A 16,677-nucleotide genomic window follows, 5' to 3' on the forward strand; every position below is an offset into this window, starting at 1 on the left:
TAGTAAAGTCCAGGATACGGAATGAGAATTAAATTTGATAACAGTAAAGTTATGATAGTGTGTAGGGATAAAAAGGAAATAATTATTAAATTGGATAATGACAGAATGGATAAATAAGATATATCCTGGAAACCTAACAAGTAATGGGAAAAGTAGTCAGGGAATTAGAACTGAAAAACTGCAATGGGTAGCATTTGAGAAGAGAAGGTAGATATTTAAAATAATGTATATCAAGATAAAGAAGTCAGTTAATTGTTTTGTATGGAATGTCATGCTTTATGGGACTGAGACATGGGCACTAAGGAAGGAGATTACCAGAAAAATTAAAGCCTTTGAGAGGTGGGTGTGGCAAAGGCTTGGGCCAACAATTCAAGATGACTGGTTAGATGCCCGTGATTTCAGTCTCTAGATGAGTGATTAAATTCACTGAGGGCTTTCTGACCACTTGGGAACCCTAAGTGAAACACATTCAGTTTATATTTATAAACTGAATGTGTTTCACTTCTAGTCTGCAATTCCTTTAAGAGGGAAAAAAAAAAAAAAAACCCACTGTAGATCTTAAATGTCGCAAGGATTCTAGTCATCTTCCTTCAGCACTGAAAGTACCATAACACCAAACATCACTGTAAATTACTTGGTAAATGTAACTGTCTAATATGAAATAGTGTATATACTAATTTTTGCATAAATTTTACCACACAGCATAGAAAAGTGAGGTTTTTTTATATTTTAAATTGGTTTATTTGACCAAAATACTTTGTACAACATTATATGTTATGCAAGAAGTGAGTGTGCAAACTGCAGTGGAAATAAAGGAAGTTTCTAAGCAGGTGCTTAGAAATGTCATGCTCCTTTATTTCCCAGGAAAAAATCTGAAATAATAAAAAAAAAAAAAAAGACCTTTTTTTATATACACTGGAGCTTACATATACAAGTAACTTATACCTAACACAGAACTTATATACACATTAACATCTATAAATGTGAAGTATGAAGAGAGAGAGAAAAAAATATATATATATACACGGTGTCTCAAAAATATTGGTACAAACTTTTAGGGGAGGTAGGTAACATCTAAAGGAATGTGAATCGCATAGGAATCCATAACTGTAAACGTCACAGTAAGTCAGTAGACGGCGCTGTTCATCAGTTTGCGAAAGGGAAAATTTCTGATTTACTCATTCAAGCAGTAGTCGCCGCACGAAGAGCATGCATCGATATATGAACTGTGAGCTGCCAGACATGCACCTAGTGTATGGATTAGCAGAGGGCAATGGATGAGCCGCTCAACGAATTTATGGAGAACGCTTCCCAGACAGGCATGTACCAGACCACCATTTGTTTGCACGTGTGCATCAAAATTTGTGCGGTTATGGGTCATTTAGAGGTTGTTGTTGTTTTGGTTTTTAGGAGCATTAGCAACTAAGGCCATATTGCTCCGGGATATGCGGTGATCATTCCCTGACCTTTCCGCATCCTCCGTATTTAGTGGTGACGGGCTCGAACCCCAGTCTAATCAAGAAGCGTGTGCTACGCACTGCTGCTTCTTTCCACCTGGCTACGGAGGCGCCCCATTTAGACGTGGCGGGAGATTCACGACGGGATCTCCCGCCATGGAAGAAAGTCTGTTGAATGCTGTCCAGAATTATCCTACTACCAGCACACGTGCCGTTGTCTATGCCTTAGGAGTTTCTCGTTGCAGTGTACAGCTAGTGGGCCTACACTGGAAATAAGTACCTCAAACCACTACTTAAAACGTCAGAAAATTGCTAAAAGTGAATTTAATGCAGAAATTATGTCTGAAAAATCAAATAATGACAAAATTCTGGACAATGACCTAAAAGACTCCTCTGAAAATGAAGCTTGAGTGCTCAGGGAGAAAGCCCCTGTTAATGAGGAAAATGGTAACGAACTGGATAGCTGGCCTCCTGGCCCCCTCAGTATTAAGAAGGGCAGGAAAGGAAAAAATCAAGAAACTATAGAAATTCCAGAGATGCAACAAAAGACAGAAGAAGAACTAAAACTAGACTACCTAACAAATTTGACTGACCCCATCAAACAGGCAAAGGAAACCAGAGTGTATCTAGAAGAATATATGCACAAGCAAACCAACAGGATTACTTCTGCAATTAGGCTGCAGATAGTGAACTGCTGGTCACTGCTTGAGCAGCGCCTGATAGAATTAAACACAGAGAACCAAGTGTTAAAATCAAAATTAGAGGTTACAACTGAGGAGAAGAACAACTATAAAACAATGAACACACTAACCTATGCCCAATGTGCAAAGGTTAATAGCAAACAGGACATAACTAAAGCAAAACAAATAGCTACTCAGCAACCTAATATAAACAAGGAAAGCAACATTGTTATTCTGAAAGCAAAAAGTGACTCTACCCATAAAACCAGTGAGGCAGTTAAGGACACAGTGGTAACAAAGCTGAGGCCTCATCTGAGAGAAATAAAGATAAACAACATGCGGAAAATCAGGAATAATGGAGTCCTGATCGAGGTAGCAAGCAAAGAAGATCTAAGAAAAATAGAAAACCATCCTGAAATTGAAAAACTGGGCTTGCTCCCTGAAAAACCAAAAGGGAAAAACCCTAATATTATAATCTTTGATGTACCTGTGTCAGTAATAGAAAAAGAATTCATGATGGATATCTACTTCAAAAACTTTAACAATGAAATGACAATAGATGAATTTGCTGCTGAATTCCTGCTGAAAAGAGCAACAAAAAACAAAAGGAATGGACAACTCAACATAATTGCAGAAATTACACCAAAAATTTGGAAGGTATTGCAGGGACAACAGAGAATCTATGCTGGCTGGACCAGTCACAGATTTAGAGAACATTTCCCTATCCAAAGTTGCTTTAACTGCCATAAATATGGTCACATTGCCAGAGACTGCACTCAGAAAGAACCTGTCTGTGGTCACTGGCCACGATTACAAAAATTGCAAAAATAAGTCTCAGCAGCCAAAATGTGCTACCTGCAAGGCAGCACGGATGACTGACTATACACATAGTATCAGGGATGATAAATGCCCCAGTTATAAAAAAATGGCAAAACTTATACAATCTAGGACCAACTATGGGCCAGATTGAAAACATAAATGTGACTAGGGCTCTAAATCTTGTCCAATTGAATGCTCAAAGAGCAAGAGCCGTTGTAGATCAGATCAAACTCAAATTGGAAGAAAATAATATAGATATCTTGGTACTCCAGGAGCCCTATGCACATATGGGTAGAGTTCAGGGATACCCAAGAGACTATAAAATAATAGAATACACCTCAGGTGTCCCTTCCACAGCAATAGTAGTTAAAAATACTGACCTTACAGTCACAAAGGTGGGTCACCTCTGCTCCCCAGTGGGAGTGTGTGCCCATATTACCAGTGCTGTAGGACAGTTTTACATTATTTCACTATATTCCAGACCAGGTGAAGATATAAATCCAACTATTGAATACCTACAAGTAGTCACAAACTTGCTACCTACTGCAAATATCATAGTGTGTGCTGATGTCAACTGCCGGTCAGCCTTATGGCATAGCCGTACAGAAGACAGAGCAGGCACACACACAACGGCCAGATACTTTCAGACTATATAGCCACCTCACCCTTTCAAGTGCTAAACCAACCAAATAACCTCCCAACTTTTAGCAGTACCATGTGGGAGAGTGACATTGATATCACTCTTGCCACCAATTCAATAGCTTATAAAATCACAGACAGGTGTGTCCAGCCAGCCTGGACCACATCAGATCACAGAGCCATTTCCTTCAAACTAAACAGGCAATTACAAACAACCCAACACTCTCTGTTGGATATCAAAAGGTATAACCTTAAAAAAGCAAACTGGCAGATTTTTGCAGAACATACAGCAGCTGAGCTGCAAAAACAGGAAAATGAGTGGTCTAGATCAGGCAACTGTAGCCCGGACGAGCAAGCACTGACTATGACAAAAATTTTAACAAAAACAGTAACCCTGTCTATCCCACGGAAAAAACCGAGGAAGCAGACAGTTCCCTGGTGGTGCCCCAAACTGACTATACTCAGAAGTAGGGTACACCAGGCACGGAGACATTTTCAAAGAGCCAGAACATCTTGGTCACAAAATGAGGTGGATGCACTGAGAGATTCTTATAAAACTCTCAGGAATCAGTATACAGCCCTCATAAGAGATAAGAAAAAGGAATGCTGGAAGCACTTGGTGGGAACTACTGGAAACAATAACCCTTGGGGAGTTGTCTACAGAATAGTGACCAACAAGCTGCCAAGAGGAGATGTCTTAGAAACTACTGTCAAACCAGATGGAACCCCAACCCTGTGTTGGGTGAATTCTGTAAATAACATCCTAGACAGTATCATTCAGACTGAAACTGGAAATCATTCCCCCACCCAGCTCGACATTATAAAAGAAAACACTGAATATGACAATGCCAATATTGAACCTCTGTTCACTATACAAGACTTAGAAACAGCACTATCTAAAACCAAAAACAATAAATGCCCAGGTTTTGACCTCTTAGAGGTTGAGATTATCAAAAAATTAGCAGAAATAGCACCAGATAAATTAATAGCACTATATAATAACTGTATGACAGAAGGTATATTCCCAAAAATATGGAAACAAGCTGTGTTAAGGTTAATCCTGAAAAACCCTGAAAAACTCCCTACTGATCCCAAATCATATAGACCAATAGCCCTACTCGCTGTACTAGGGAATATATACGAAAGATTAATATACAGCAGATTAATTCAATATTACACAGAAGCAGGCTTGCATTCCAACAATCAGTATGGTTTTAAGCAGGGCAATTCTACAGAGGATGCCATGCACCACCTACTGACAACAGTTAAAAACACAGAGGAGAAATATATGCTGGCAATCTCCATTGACTTTGCTGGGGCATTTGACTCACTCTGGTGGCCTAGTGTCCTTAGGAGACTTCGCCAGGCAAATGCCCCACAGAACCTCTATAAGGTAATAAACAGCTACCTTACAGACAGAAGTGTCTCAGTACGCACAAGGTTCCAGGAATTGACACGCCCTGTGAATAAAGGCTGCCCGCAGGGATCAATCCTTGGCCCTTTCTTTTGGAACATTGTTCTGGATGAATTTCTGGCCTTGGATCTGGGCCCCGTGGAAAGCCTGGCCTTTGCAGATGACATGATTTTCCTTGTAAAAGGCAACTCACGAGTGGTTGTAGAGCAAAGATCAAATGCCGCCCTCTTGCAGCTGCAGGAGTGGGCACAAATGCACATGCTCAAAATATCGCCTGAAAAAACCAAACAAATACTTCTAAAAGGTAATTTGGACATAAGAAGACGTCCACAAATCAAAATTAACACAATCACTATAAAAATGGTAACAGAACTAAAATATCTTGGAGTGGTCTTTGATTCAAAATTAACTTTTTACCCCCATTTGATCTACTTGGCGAAGAAAGTGAGAAATTATGCAGGTATGATTGCCAGGATCAGTCGAGCAGACTGGGGACTCAAAAGAAAGACCTTGGCAATCATATACCGTGCAATGTTCCTACCTGTTATCACCTATGGAGCTGGTGCGTGGTTCATCCGCTCGGCCATAGTAAGAAATAGGAATAAATTAGAATCGATACAAAGGACAATACTACTCACTATTACGAGAGCATGTCGCACAGTAAGCACACCTGCACTACAGTTGCTGGCCGGAACTCTCCCACTTTACCTGGAAGTAGCCAAAAGAGGCTTATATTATAGATTTAAAAAGGGCATACCCACAGAATTTCTGGGGATAGCCCTTGATACAACCAATACCTTCAATGATGAAAGAAAAAGAATAGCCACACAGCTCCATGAGCTATGGCAAACAAAGTGGGAGCAGGAAACCAGAGGTCTGGTCACCAAATGGTTTCTGCCACTGGTGTCAATGGTTAGCCCAAAGCCACCTAAGTGGTATGCCCCTGGACTTTTTACAACATTTATATTGACAGGGCACGGCTCCCTAAAGGCAAAACTAACCTCCTTAGGCCTGACCGATGACCCAAACTGCACCTGTGGCGAAAGTGAAGACTGGGCACACATTCTCTATGAATGTATAATATATGACATCCCCAGAACAGAGCTAATAGCACAGATTGGTCCCCTTCCCAGGGGAGAAGAACATCTCTTCATCATAGAAGAGCAAAATTATAAAGCTTTTACATCTTTCACACAGAAAGTTTTCGAAATGCGCAGAGCAATGCAAAGAATGGCAATTCAGTCCCCCAGCAATTAAACAATAATCAATAGTAAAATTGCCCAAGTTTCCCACCACGCCCAGATGATGACTTAAAAACTGTTAGGATAGCAGTATTCTGCACCCTGACAGAAACCTGACATAACAAAACTCCCCATGACTACCATGCCATGTGTAGGAACCTGGGGCCCCAAACCAATGTAGGGGAGGGGGATGGGAATGCCTGCAGAGAAAGTGAATGGGAATGAGCAGAAGAGCAAATGTAATTGGCCGAAAGAATACAAAGTTAAAAATAACTTACATTACTTTATATATACTGTACCAACAAACATTTACAAACCACATAAACACTATCACTGCATTCTCCCCTGGCCTGCAAAAAAAAAAAAAAAACCTTGCAGCTAGGCCTGCACCACAACTGAAGAATAACAGTAAGTTGCGGTGCCCAGAGAGTGCAGTGCAGAAAGAAAGAGTCAAATAAATGAGATGAGAGCTAGAAGAATGAATAAAAGTGTAAGCGTGAGAGAAAAGAACACAAACCACAAATGCTAATGCTAAGTTAAGTACACACAAACCCTGGTTTTAATTAATATTTAAATTTACGCTACCCATCATTGCATCCCCTCCTGGTGTGTGAGAAAAAGATGAATGAGTTGAGTGAAATAAAAAAAAAAAAAAAAAAAAATAATAATAATAATAAATAAATAAAAAAAAAATATATATATATATATAAAAAATATATATATATATAAAATAAGAAAAAAGTATAAAAAAATAAATAATAATAATTAAAAAAAAAAAAAAAAAAAAATGCAAGTAGAGTGAGAATGCACATTACGAATGAAGTAAATGTGTGTCTCCCCCCCCCTCACCTGGTAGGTTCCCCACTGCCAGCTAACATATCCCACCCCCAGAGCGGGATGGGCAGCTGGACCTTCATACCGGATTCGACACTCCTTGGACATGACACCGACGAAGACTCTGCGGCTTTGCTGCCAACACGCCATTGGCGATCCGAACTGGGTACTCTAACCTGGTTCCCTTTAAAACCCCATCCCCAGGCAGGAAATGGAGGAGACGGATCTCTGTCTCCTCTCCTCCCTGCCTACCCCCCAATATTTCGCCTGGTGGGGCTCGTCTCCACTGACCTCTTTGGGGATGCCTACTCTATCCGTCCCTATTCTTCTATCTATTTCCCCCCCCCCCCCTCTTACTAAATCGACCGAGTACACCCCTTAACAATGCCGCCAAATTATAACACCAATGTTCTACCGGCTTTGTGCAAGTCTCTAAGATATCTAACACTATCAGCTTTTATCTAGCGTTACATGTCTAAATTTAATAACATCAAAATTTTGCCCGACCTATTTGGCCTTTAACACATCTCTTTAGTGTTCAACCCTAACCAGCAATTTCCAAACAGCAATCCCATTAAGCATTAATGTCAAATGCATAAACTTTTTTTTTTTTTTTTTTTTAATAGGCCCTAGCCACTGAAATCCCAGGAAACTAGGTGGCAGGACCTGCCAGAGCAAATTGTTGTGATACTGGATACACCCGGCTAGCCTCCACGTGGCAGGGTATGGGCAACGTCGGGCCCCACTAGGGGCCTGGCGGCCAATAAGCCGGATAAACAATGGGCACAACATATCACACTGCACAGACACGACCCACACACTTTCAAGTCTCTGGCTTGACAGTGTACTGTCCTCGATACAGCGAAACACACGCGGAGATGGGAGAAATCCCAGGTGCCGTCTGACACGAACATACCTTATACCTTATACCTTATGCAGTGTACAGCGTGTCTGGCACAACGATTCCTTACACCCCTTTCATCTCCGAAGGGTTCAGTTACTACTCCTCCAAGATCATCCTGCACATGTGGCTTTTGTGCAGTGGTTTCTCGAAGAAAGTGTTCAAGACTTGAATTTTCCAGCCTATGTTTTGTTAACAGATGTGGCTTATTTCATTCGGGAAGGCTTATTCAATCAGCACAATGCTCCTGTGTGGGGCTCACCACAACCCACACGGTGTGTGCCCCCATGCAGCACAACATCACTTCACAATAAATGTGTGGGCAGGTATGGTCGGTGACTGCTTATTCGGTCATACCTGTTACCATCCCGCACGAACTCCGCTAAATATCGGATCTTTATTGAACAAGTTCTATCAGGGTTACTTGACGATGTTCCAGCAAATGTGAGACGCAACATTTGGTTTCAACATGACGAGGCGCCTGCCCATTATGGAAGGTTTGTTCATGACTATTTGAACAGACGTTTTGGGCGTCGATGGACTGGCCGTGGTGGACCCGTTGCCTGGCCCCCCATGCTCACCTGATTTATCGAGTCTTGATTTCTTTCTGTGTGGGGACCTCAAATCTATTGTGTATGAATTGCCTGTGGAGACAGAAATGGATCTCGTGGCGAGACTCGTCTGCGCTGCTGCTACTGTCAAAGAAACTCCAGGTGTGTTCGACCCTGTCCGCCAATCCACGCTGTGTTGATGTCACGCATGCATCGCGTCTCATTGATGTTACAACGAGCATCTGTTGTAACATCATGAAATGCATCCATCTCTTACTCCATTGTTAATATTATGTCAAATAAATGTTTGCCACTAATTACTGTCTTGTGTCATTTCTGCTTCTTGTGCCTCTGCTACTACTTTTCCATGACGTTTCCTGTTATGGGTTCCTATGCGATTCACATTCATTTAGATGTTACCTACCTCCCCTAAACATTTGTACCAATATTTTTGAGACACCCTGTATATATATATATATATACACATACACAGTAATAACTATTAATGCAAGATGGATGTACAAGTCGCAAATAATGCCAAATAAAAGAATAGCAAAATTAAAGCAAACAAATGGCTGAAAGTGTAACCAACAAACATGGCTGCTTAAGGATGAGAAACAGAAATGGCTATGATTTAAAGACTAGCATTGCGCAAAGCAGCAGATAGGTAAATCTTAAATAGATAAAAATAAAGATATAACATTAATAAATTAACAACTGTAGAAATAGTGGGAAAATAAATATAACCTAGATATGACAATTGCAGCAAAGCAGCAGCAAAAGTAAATATATATCTATAATAATAAGTTACACACACAGCCAAAAGCAAAAGGAAAATATGGCCAAAATACATAATAACTTGTAAAATAAATAAAATCACATCAAAAATAAGTTAATGGAAGATGGCATCAGATAGGGGTAGGCTAATTTCACTAAGGTTCAAAAAGGGAAAATAAAGCAAATATGCAATAAATCTGATATCAGCCAAAGTAACACACACACACCATTAAAAGTAAAAAAAAAAAAAAAAAAAAAAAAAAGTTTTGACACCGAAAGATGCAAACTACACCAGTGTAAGCCACCACTTTCATATTTTATTCCATTGATGTGAATGATCTAATGCCCATTTGTACTTGGCCTTCATGTACTACAAAGAAACTGAAGAACAGCGAGTCTTCATTAATCCCTTATAATAATACAATTACTATTATTAAAGTGAAATAACCTGCATAATAGGGCTCCGAGTCCACATCTCTGCCATGATGCAACCAGCACCCCACATATCTACTGGAGGACCATAATTCCTTTCTCCAAGCAGCAGTTCGGGAGGACGATACCAGAGAGTAACAACTCTGTTCGTATAACGATTAGGCTGACCACTTTTGCTGACACTAAATGCTCTAGCAAGACCAAAATCTGCTAGTTTTAATACTCCATTCTTTGTGATAAGGATATTTGCTGCTTTCATGTCTCTAATGATTTAAAAAAAAAAAAAGGCAAGTAAAATTAATGTAAAAGTAAAAATAAAAAAAATAAAATTCCTTAAATAGAGTAATGTATGTTTGCTTACAAGCTATGTTATATGGTAACACTTTCCTAAAATGCTTGAATTTACTTTTCAAATTAAATGAATTAAAGCAACTCGCCTCCCAACTAGATATTACTAAATCACAATGATATGTTAGATTTTACAATCTCTGGGAACATACATAAAATATTTTGTTATTCTGATTATCAATTTATTGATAAAATATACTGTCAAACAGATTACTACAGTAAAATATAGTGAGTTCAAACTCAAGAAACCAAAATATTTCTGTTCTAAACAGGCTTGAACTATCTATACTAAATTAAAACATACCGGTATTACAGTAAAATCCCATTACAATACTGTTTCAATGAATTTTTCAATATAATGAAAAAATTTCTAGGTCCAATATACAGTAGACCGGTGGTTTTGACCTTTTTTTTAATAACGGCACCCCTAAGTAATTTATTTTATTTCATGGCGCCGCACCCCTAATCAATTTTCTGCCTGCTAGATCCGATTCTCTCTCTGTCTGTGTATATATGTATACTGTATTTCCCCATGTATAAGACGCACCTTTTTTTGAAAAATTTGGGGTCTAAAAACTGGGTGCGTCTTATACAATGGTTGTAGATTTTTTTTTTTTTACTTGCATTTCCCGCTTTTTCACGCTTGTTGTCTTTGCGCTCATTGTTTTGCACTTGTTACCGGTATATTAGGTTACGTTTTGCCACATTCTGCCCAGAAATGGCTCAGAAAAGATTTTCGTACAGTGCTGAATTAAAGTTAAAAGTGATCCAGTTTGAAAAAGTGAATGGAAATCGTGCTGCTGAATGTAAGTTTGGTCCTCCTCCAACTCAGAAAACAATCCAAGAATGGCTATGGGAAGAAGAAACCCTACTGAAAACGCCACGGCAAAAGAAGTCCATTAGAGGAAAGTCAGAAAAATGGCCTGATTTAGAGAGGGAATTGAAGATATGGATTGAGGAGCAAAGGGCAATTGAAATTCCTGTGTCCACAAAGATGGTTCAGCATGAGGCAAGAAGAATTGCTGATGAAAAAGAAGTTACTGATTTCAAAGGAGGACACAATTGGTGCTTCAGATTCATAAAACGGAATGGACTAAGCATGTGTACACGCACCACACTTGCCCTAAAGATGCCTGAAAGCTATGAGCAGAAGGTCCTTGAATTTCATCGTTTTGTCATTCAATGTCGGAAGACATATCAGTTTGAGTTGGGACAGATCGCAAATATGGACAAAGTCCCCCTTCAATTTGATGTCCCAAGTAACAGAACTGTTGATAAGAAGGGGGTGAAAACTGTAACTGTGAAGACAAGTGGACATGAAAAGAGCCATTATACAGTTGTTCTAGCCTGTTGTGCCGACGGAACCAAGCTGCCTCCTATGCTGATTTTCAAACGCAAAACAATGCCAAAAGAAGACATTCCTTGAGGAGTGATTGTCCACATTCATGACAAGGGTTGGATAGATCAGGATGGGATGAAGATCTGGTTTGAGAAAGTTTGGAGCAGGAGACCACGTGGGCTTTTACGCAAACCTGCCCTATTGGTACTTGATCAATTCAGGGCACACATAACAAAAAACACAAAGAAGATTGCTGCAGAGCAAAAAACAAAACTTGCCGTCATATCTGGAAGCTTGACATCCCAGCTCCAACCACTTGCTGTCAGCATTAACAAACCCTTCAAAGCTGCCATGAGAGACGAATGGAACCAATGGATGAAGTCTTCTGGGGACAATTTGACACCAGCAGGAAGAGTGAAGAAACCAACTATAGGAGAAGTTTGAACCTGGGTGAAAAGATCCTGGGATAATATCAAGATTGAGATCGTTGTCAAGTCATTTAAGAAGTGTGGCATTTCAAATGCCATAGAGGGAACTGAGGACGAGGCAATATATGAAGACAGTGATTCGTCATCAGACACAGATGAGGACAAGCTAACGGATGGGAGTTTTGACAGTGATGAGGAGTTGTATGAATTTTATGATGAATAAAACTTGAGTTCAATAACTTTATATAATACATTTTTTTTTTTTCAAATTTCGGGCCCCAAAATTAAGGTGCGTCTTATACATGGGAGCATCTTATACACTGGGAAATACGGTATATATATATATATATATATATTATTTTATTATTTAAGGTGTTTGTTATAGTGGTAGAGTCTAATGGTGTAGTTATACTCAAAATTTAGCAGGTTATAGTGTATACCGAGAAACAAACTGGTACGATATAACGGCCCAAGAAACATAAGAACCTATGTAAGCGCCTACGGCAACCTAGTAAAAAAAAATATATAGGTTCTTATGTTTCTTGGGCCATTATATATATATATCGTACCAGTTTGTTTCTCGGTATACACTATAACCTGCTAAATTTTGATTATAGCTACACCATTAGACTCTACCACTATAACTAACATCTTAAATAATAAAATAATATACAGATGGATGTAATGTTTAATCATATAAGATGGCATTAATTGGATCTGTGTTTGTTTATTTATTTATTAAATTAAATTTGGTACATTTATATTTAGTTTATTAATTATGCATTTTACATACTTTGGATATATATATATATATATATACAGTCAGTCCTCGTATAACACTTTTGTAAACTATACGAATTCGATCATACACGATTTATAAATAGGGGAACAATATCTTAGATAACATGAACCGAATTCGCTTAGGCACGATTCGCCTTTGTGTTTACAAGAAATGGCAGTCAAACACAACACGACAGGAATGAAGAGAAGATTCTGAAAATGTATTTATGTTTTTTATATCAGTGAAGGGGAAACACATTTCACCATAATAACGTAAAATTCCAGCTATCGGTATTATCGCAAATGCAATTAGATCGAGTTTACTACAAGTTTTTAACAGATTCCACTAGCAGAAACGCAACTGGAAATTGTTTTTATTGTTTTATGGTAGCAACCCCTAGAAATGTGCTTTAGTAAAATGTGAGGTGTTAATAGTGTATCTCTGCCTTTACGGTGTTGTTTATTCAGTTGCTACACGCGGGCAGCTTTGTTTATGTGTATCAAGCATGCATCCTCGTTTTGTAAATTGTGCTTTATTCCCTAAAAATGAGTAAAATACTTAAAATGTGTGAAAAGGAAGAGTCCTGGTGAAGACACTACAGATTCAGAGAGAAAAAGAAAAACAATATCGATAAACAGAGGCGGACTGGATCAAAAATTCTCACCTGGAAAAATTTATAGTGGCCTCATACTATGGTTTATGGCCAAAATCACACCGGCCCCCGGCCCACCAGGGTTTCCCCGGTTAAGGCTTATGGCCAGTCCGCCTCTATCGATAGAAAAAAAATATGAAATTGTGAAACGCTTTGAGCGAAATGAAAGACCATGTGATATTGCACGTGCTACAGACCTAAATGAGGCAACGCCGAGAATTACAAAGAATGCAGAGAAAATAAAAACAACTTTCATAGCAGGAACAACTCAAAGTGTAATTAAAATCCATTAGATTAAGACACAAAGAATTGGAAGAGATGGAATCGCTGTCATCTGTTTCGATAGAAAATCAAACAAAACACAAGTTTGCTTAAGATAGAAGCAAAAGCATTATCAATATTTTATTAGGTAATAGTCGTAATAAAATACATAACTATTTTATTACGATTATTTATTGTGTTTGGTAATGTTTTGGTTACAAATGTGTGTTCAATCTTGGGTGGTCGGCACCTAACCCTATTTTTCCCATAGGGCCTGTTGTTTATATTGCATGTTTTTGCATTGCACGAGGGTTTCTAGGAACACAACTATCGTGCTATACAAGGACTGACTGTACATATATACATATATATATATATATATATACACATACACATTAAAAAAGTTTTCCTCCTAGTGATATTTATTTGAGGCAATGGGAGAAGAGGGCGAGGAAATTACGTCACTACAAATGCAATTAATTATTGACAACTGCCTCCATGACATTCACAATCTCGTACACATGTGCCACTGTCTAATATTTTATGTTCCATTGTAGCTTTTTTTGTATATTAATGAATATTGTATATTTGTGTAAATATGCAGTTTAGTATTTTGTAAATATTTTAAATATTTGTATAGTTTGTAAATATTTCAGTCCTACTCAATGGGATGCAACAATATTCCTCATGCATTATGAAACCCGAAGCAAAAGGCCTTTTTTTTTTAAGTGATCCGTGTAAACGCAGGTAAAAAATTACATAGGTCATTTCTTGATTAGATATCAATCATAGTGACAGTGTTTTTTGTTTGTTGACACTGGGGGTCTCCCCCAATTCTGTGTAGAATACAATACTCTGCATAAGGCCAGGGTGTGTGTTTTGTAAAGTATTAGTGTGGGTTGTGTTGTTCCTCTGGCCACACCACCAGTTTCTATCACTGCCCCCAGGGAAGGCGGGCCAGGACACATTAGGATAGAAGGCAGCTCTGGCGGGACAAACCCTCGGATAGCCTAGGCATCCAAGGAGAGCACAAAAAAAAAAAAAAAAAAAAAAAACCTGGAAAGGAGATAACGGGGAGATAGAAAGAGGGTGAGATAAAGGGGTAGGGGACAGTAGTCGAGGCACTTGCCTGATTTGAAATGAGAGACAGTATGGGGGGGGGGGGCTCTAGTACAGGATGCTCATCTAGGCCCAGTGAGTCGGAATTGAAAGTGGACAGTGCGGTGAGCCACCAGGCAAAAGTGGGTAGACGTCATCCAGAGTGGGAGGAAGGGGATTGGGGGAAGGATATTCAACCATCTCAAGTGGTAGGAATAAAAACACATGGAAAGAGATCCCTATGGTGGAGTGTGCTTTTTGCCGGTCTGTTTCACACTGCCCTGAGAGTTACCCTTATGGCCAATGTCAGAATCCCACACCATGCCAGCTAGGAAAAACTACAGCATGGATGGCCTACATAGCCATCAGTCTGTCTGGTGTAGAGGATAAAAGATAAAACATGCAATTAATAATAACTTTCATTCACTCAACATTCACACAATTTTACTTTTTATAGTTTTTTTCTTACACTTTCTATTTTCTTTTTTATATTAGATTATATATCGATCAGTGCTTTTGGAGAGGTATATCTTTTACACAGAAAAGCGTGCACAGGGGTTGGTCAGCAAAGCGAGCAGGGGGGGGGGGGGCGGAGCCCCCTAGTATAATATTAAAAAATATATATGACAGTTATTAACAATAATATAACTATATAAATAAACAATTATAGATCGCCACAAAATTAAAGAGATACCGTACACATTTTTATAATGAAATAAATATATAAATTAAAAAAAAATAATAAGTTTAAGTTAACTTAAACGCAAATTATGTGGCACCCTGGTTGAAAACCACTGCAGTAGACTTTCAGAATAATGGTACCTTCGGGGATTCAAAGTGCCATTATTTTGATTTTTCCATTATATAGAAAGTTTTATTTTTAATATATTTAATGCAGAAATAATGAGGCTAAATAACAAACAGAAAAGTTAAAAATGCAATTTTATGAACTGCGCATAAAAAACATAAACACGTTGACGATCCAATGTTATATTCTGCCATTAATACACTTCTGCCCCCTTCCATTTTCTTTATTATATCAAGTTTAGTCTGCGTGGTAGCACAGTGGTACCATCACCATCCTCCCCACACCAGGCGGAAAAGGCCTGGGTTCGAATCCCATCAATGCCACAAGGAACTTTTCACTCCCTGGTTGAATTAGTCGGTCTCAGGCATACAGAGCAATGTTTCCCCCCCCCCAGAAACTGTGGGTCTTCCCACAAAAACAGGCAAATCAGCCGGAGAACACAATTTGCAGACAATATATATGAATTAACTCTCTGAGTGACTCTAAATGCAAGTTTGAATTATATCAAGTTCGTCACTAAGCTTTAATGTTGTTATTTTCTTTTCTGTATGAGGTTTATTAACTTTAGGAGCCATAGTGAAGGGTTTTTAATTTAAAATAAATGTAAAACATCGGTATAATCTGTGATATCAGTACAGAATTCACTTTCAAAATGGCAAACGCAAACAAATTAGTAATCACGTGACTTGCCGTTTTCTTTTTTCGGCACTGCAAGACATTTGCACTGTATGTAATGTAACCATCCAATCTCAATGTGTTATTTCAACAGTCTACTGTAATGAAAAAATTTCTTTATGTAAGTGCTTTATCAATCTCATTTGAATGAAACAGCTTTCATCAAATTTTTGGCACAATGAATTACATTCAAAGTCCAACTATGGCTAAATTGCATTGTTAATTTGACCAGTAAAAAAAATGCCACAATTATTAATCAAATTCTACTTAGTGAAAGCTGAAACCAAATATTTTTGATTGCATCAAAGCTGAATTCACATTAATGCACGGGGAAAAAAACATTTTTTTTTTTTTTTTACTTTTCATTTATTATTACTCTTCATGTATTATTACTCTTCACATTTTTTTATGTGAAGAGTAATAATACTGTTTCTACTGTACTACATCTCTGAATGTGTGGTATTTCTTATAATATTCTTTCAAAACATCACTCTCTAAACAAAATAATTTTAATTTTGTAGTATGCATATTTCTTAATTTTA

The 16,677-nt window shown here is 38.4% G+C and overlaps 1 protein-coding gene across 3 annotated transcripts in view; it reads right to left on the reverse strand.

Moving 5' to 3' along the window:
- Cdk9 (Cyclin-dependent kinase 9) overlaps positions 1–16,677 on the reverse strand; it is a 104,526-nt gene that overhangs the window by 35,678 nt on the left and 52,171 nt on the right. For all 3 annotated transcript variants that reach the window (XM_090374930.1, XM_090374931.1, XM_090374928.1), the window contains exon 5: positions 9,762–10,008. In XM_090374930.1, the coding sequence (XP_090231056.1) occupies positions 9,762–10,008 (247 nt within the window). The remainder of the gene's footprint in view (positions 1–9,761; positions 10,009–16,677) is intronic.

This window comes from Mastigoproctus giganteus, chromosome 6 (genome assembly GCF_048544385.1).
Source record: "Mastigoproctus giganteus isolate SK-2022 chromosome 6, ASM4854438v1, whole genome shotgun sequence".
In the NCBI taxonomy this organism is placed as follows: domain Eukaryota; kingdom Metazoa; phylum Arthropoda; class Arachnida; order Uropygi; family Thelyphonidae; genus Mastigoproctus; species Mastigoproctus giganteus.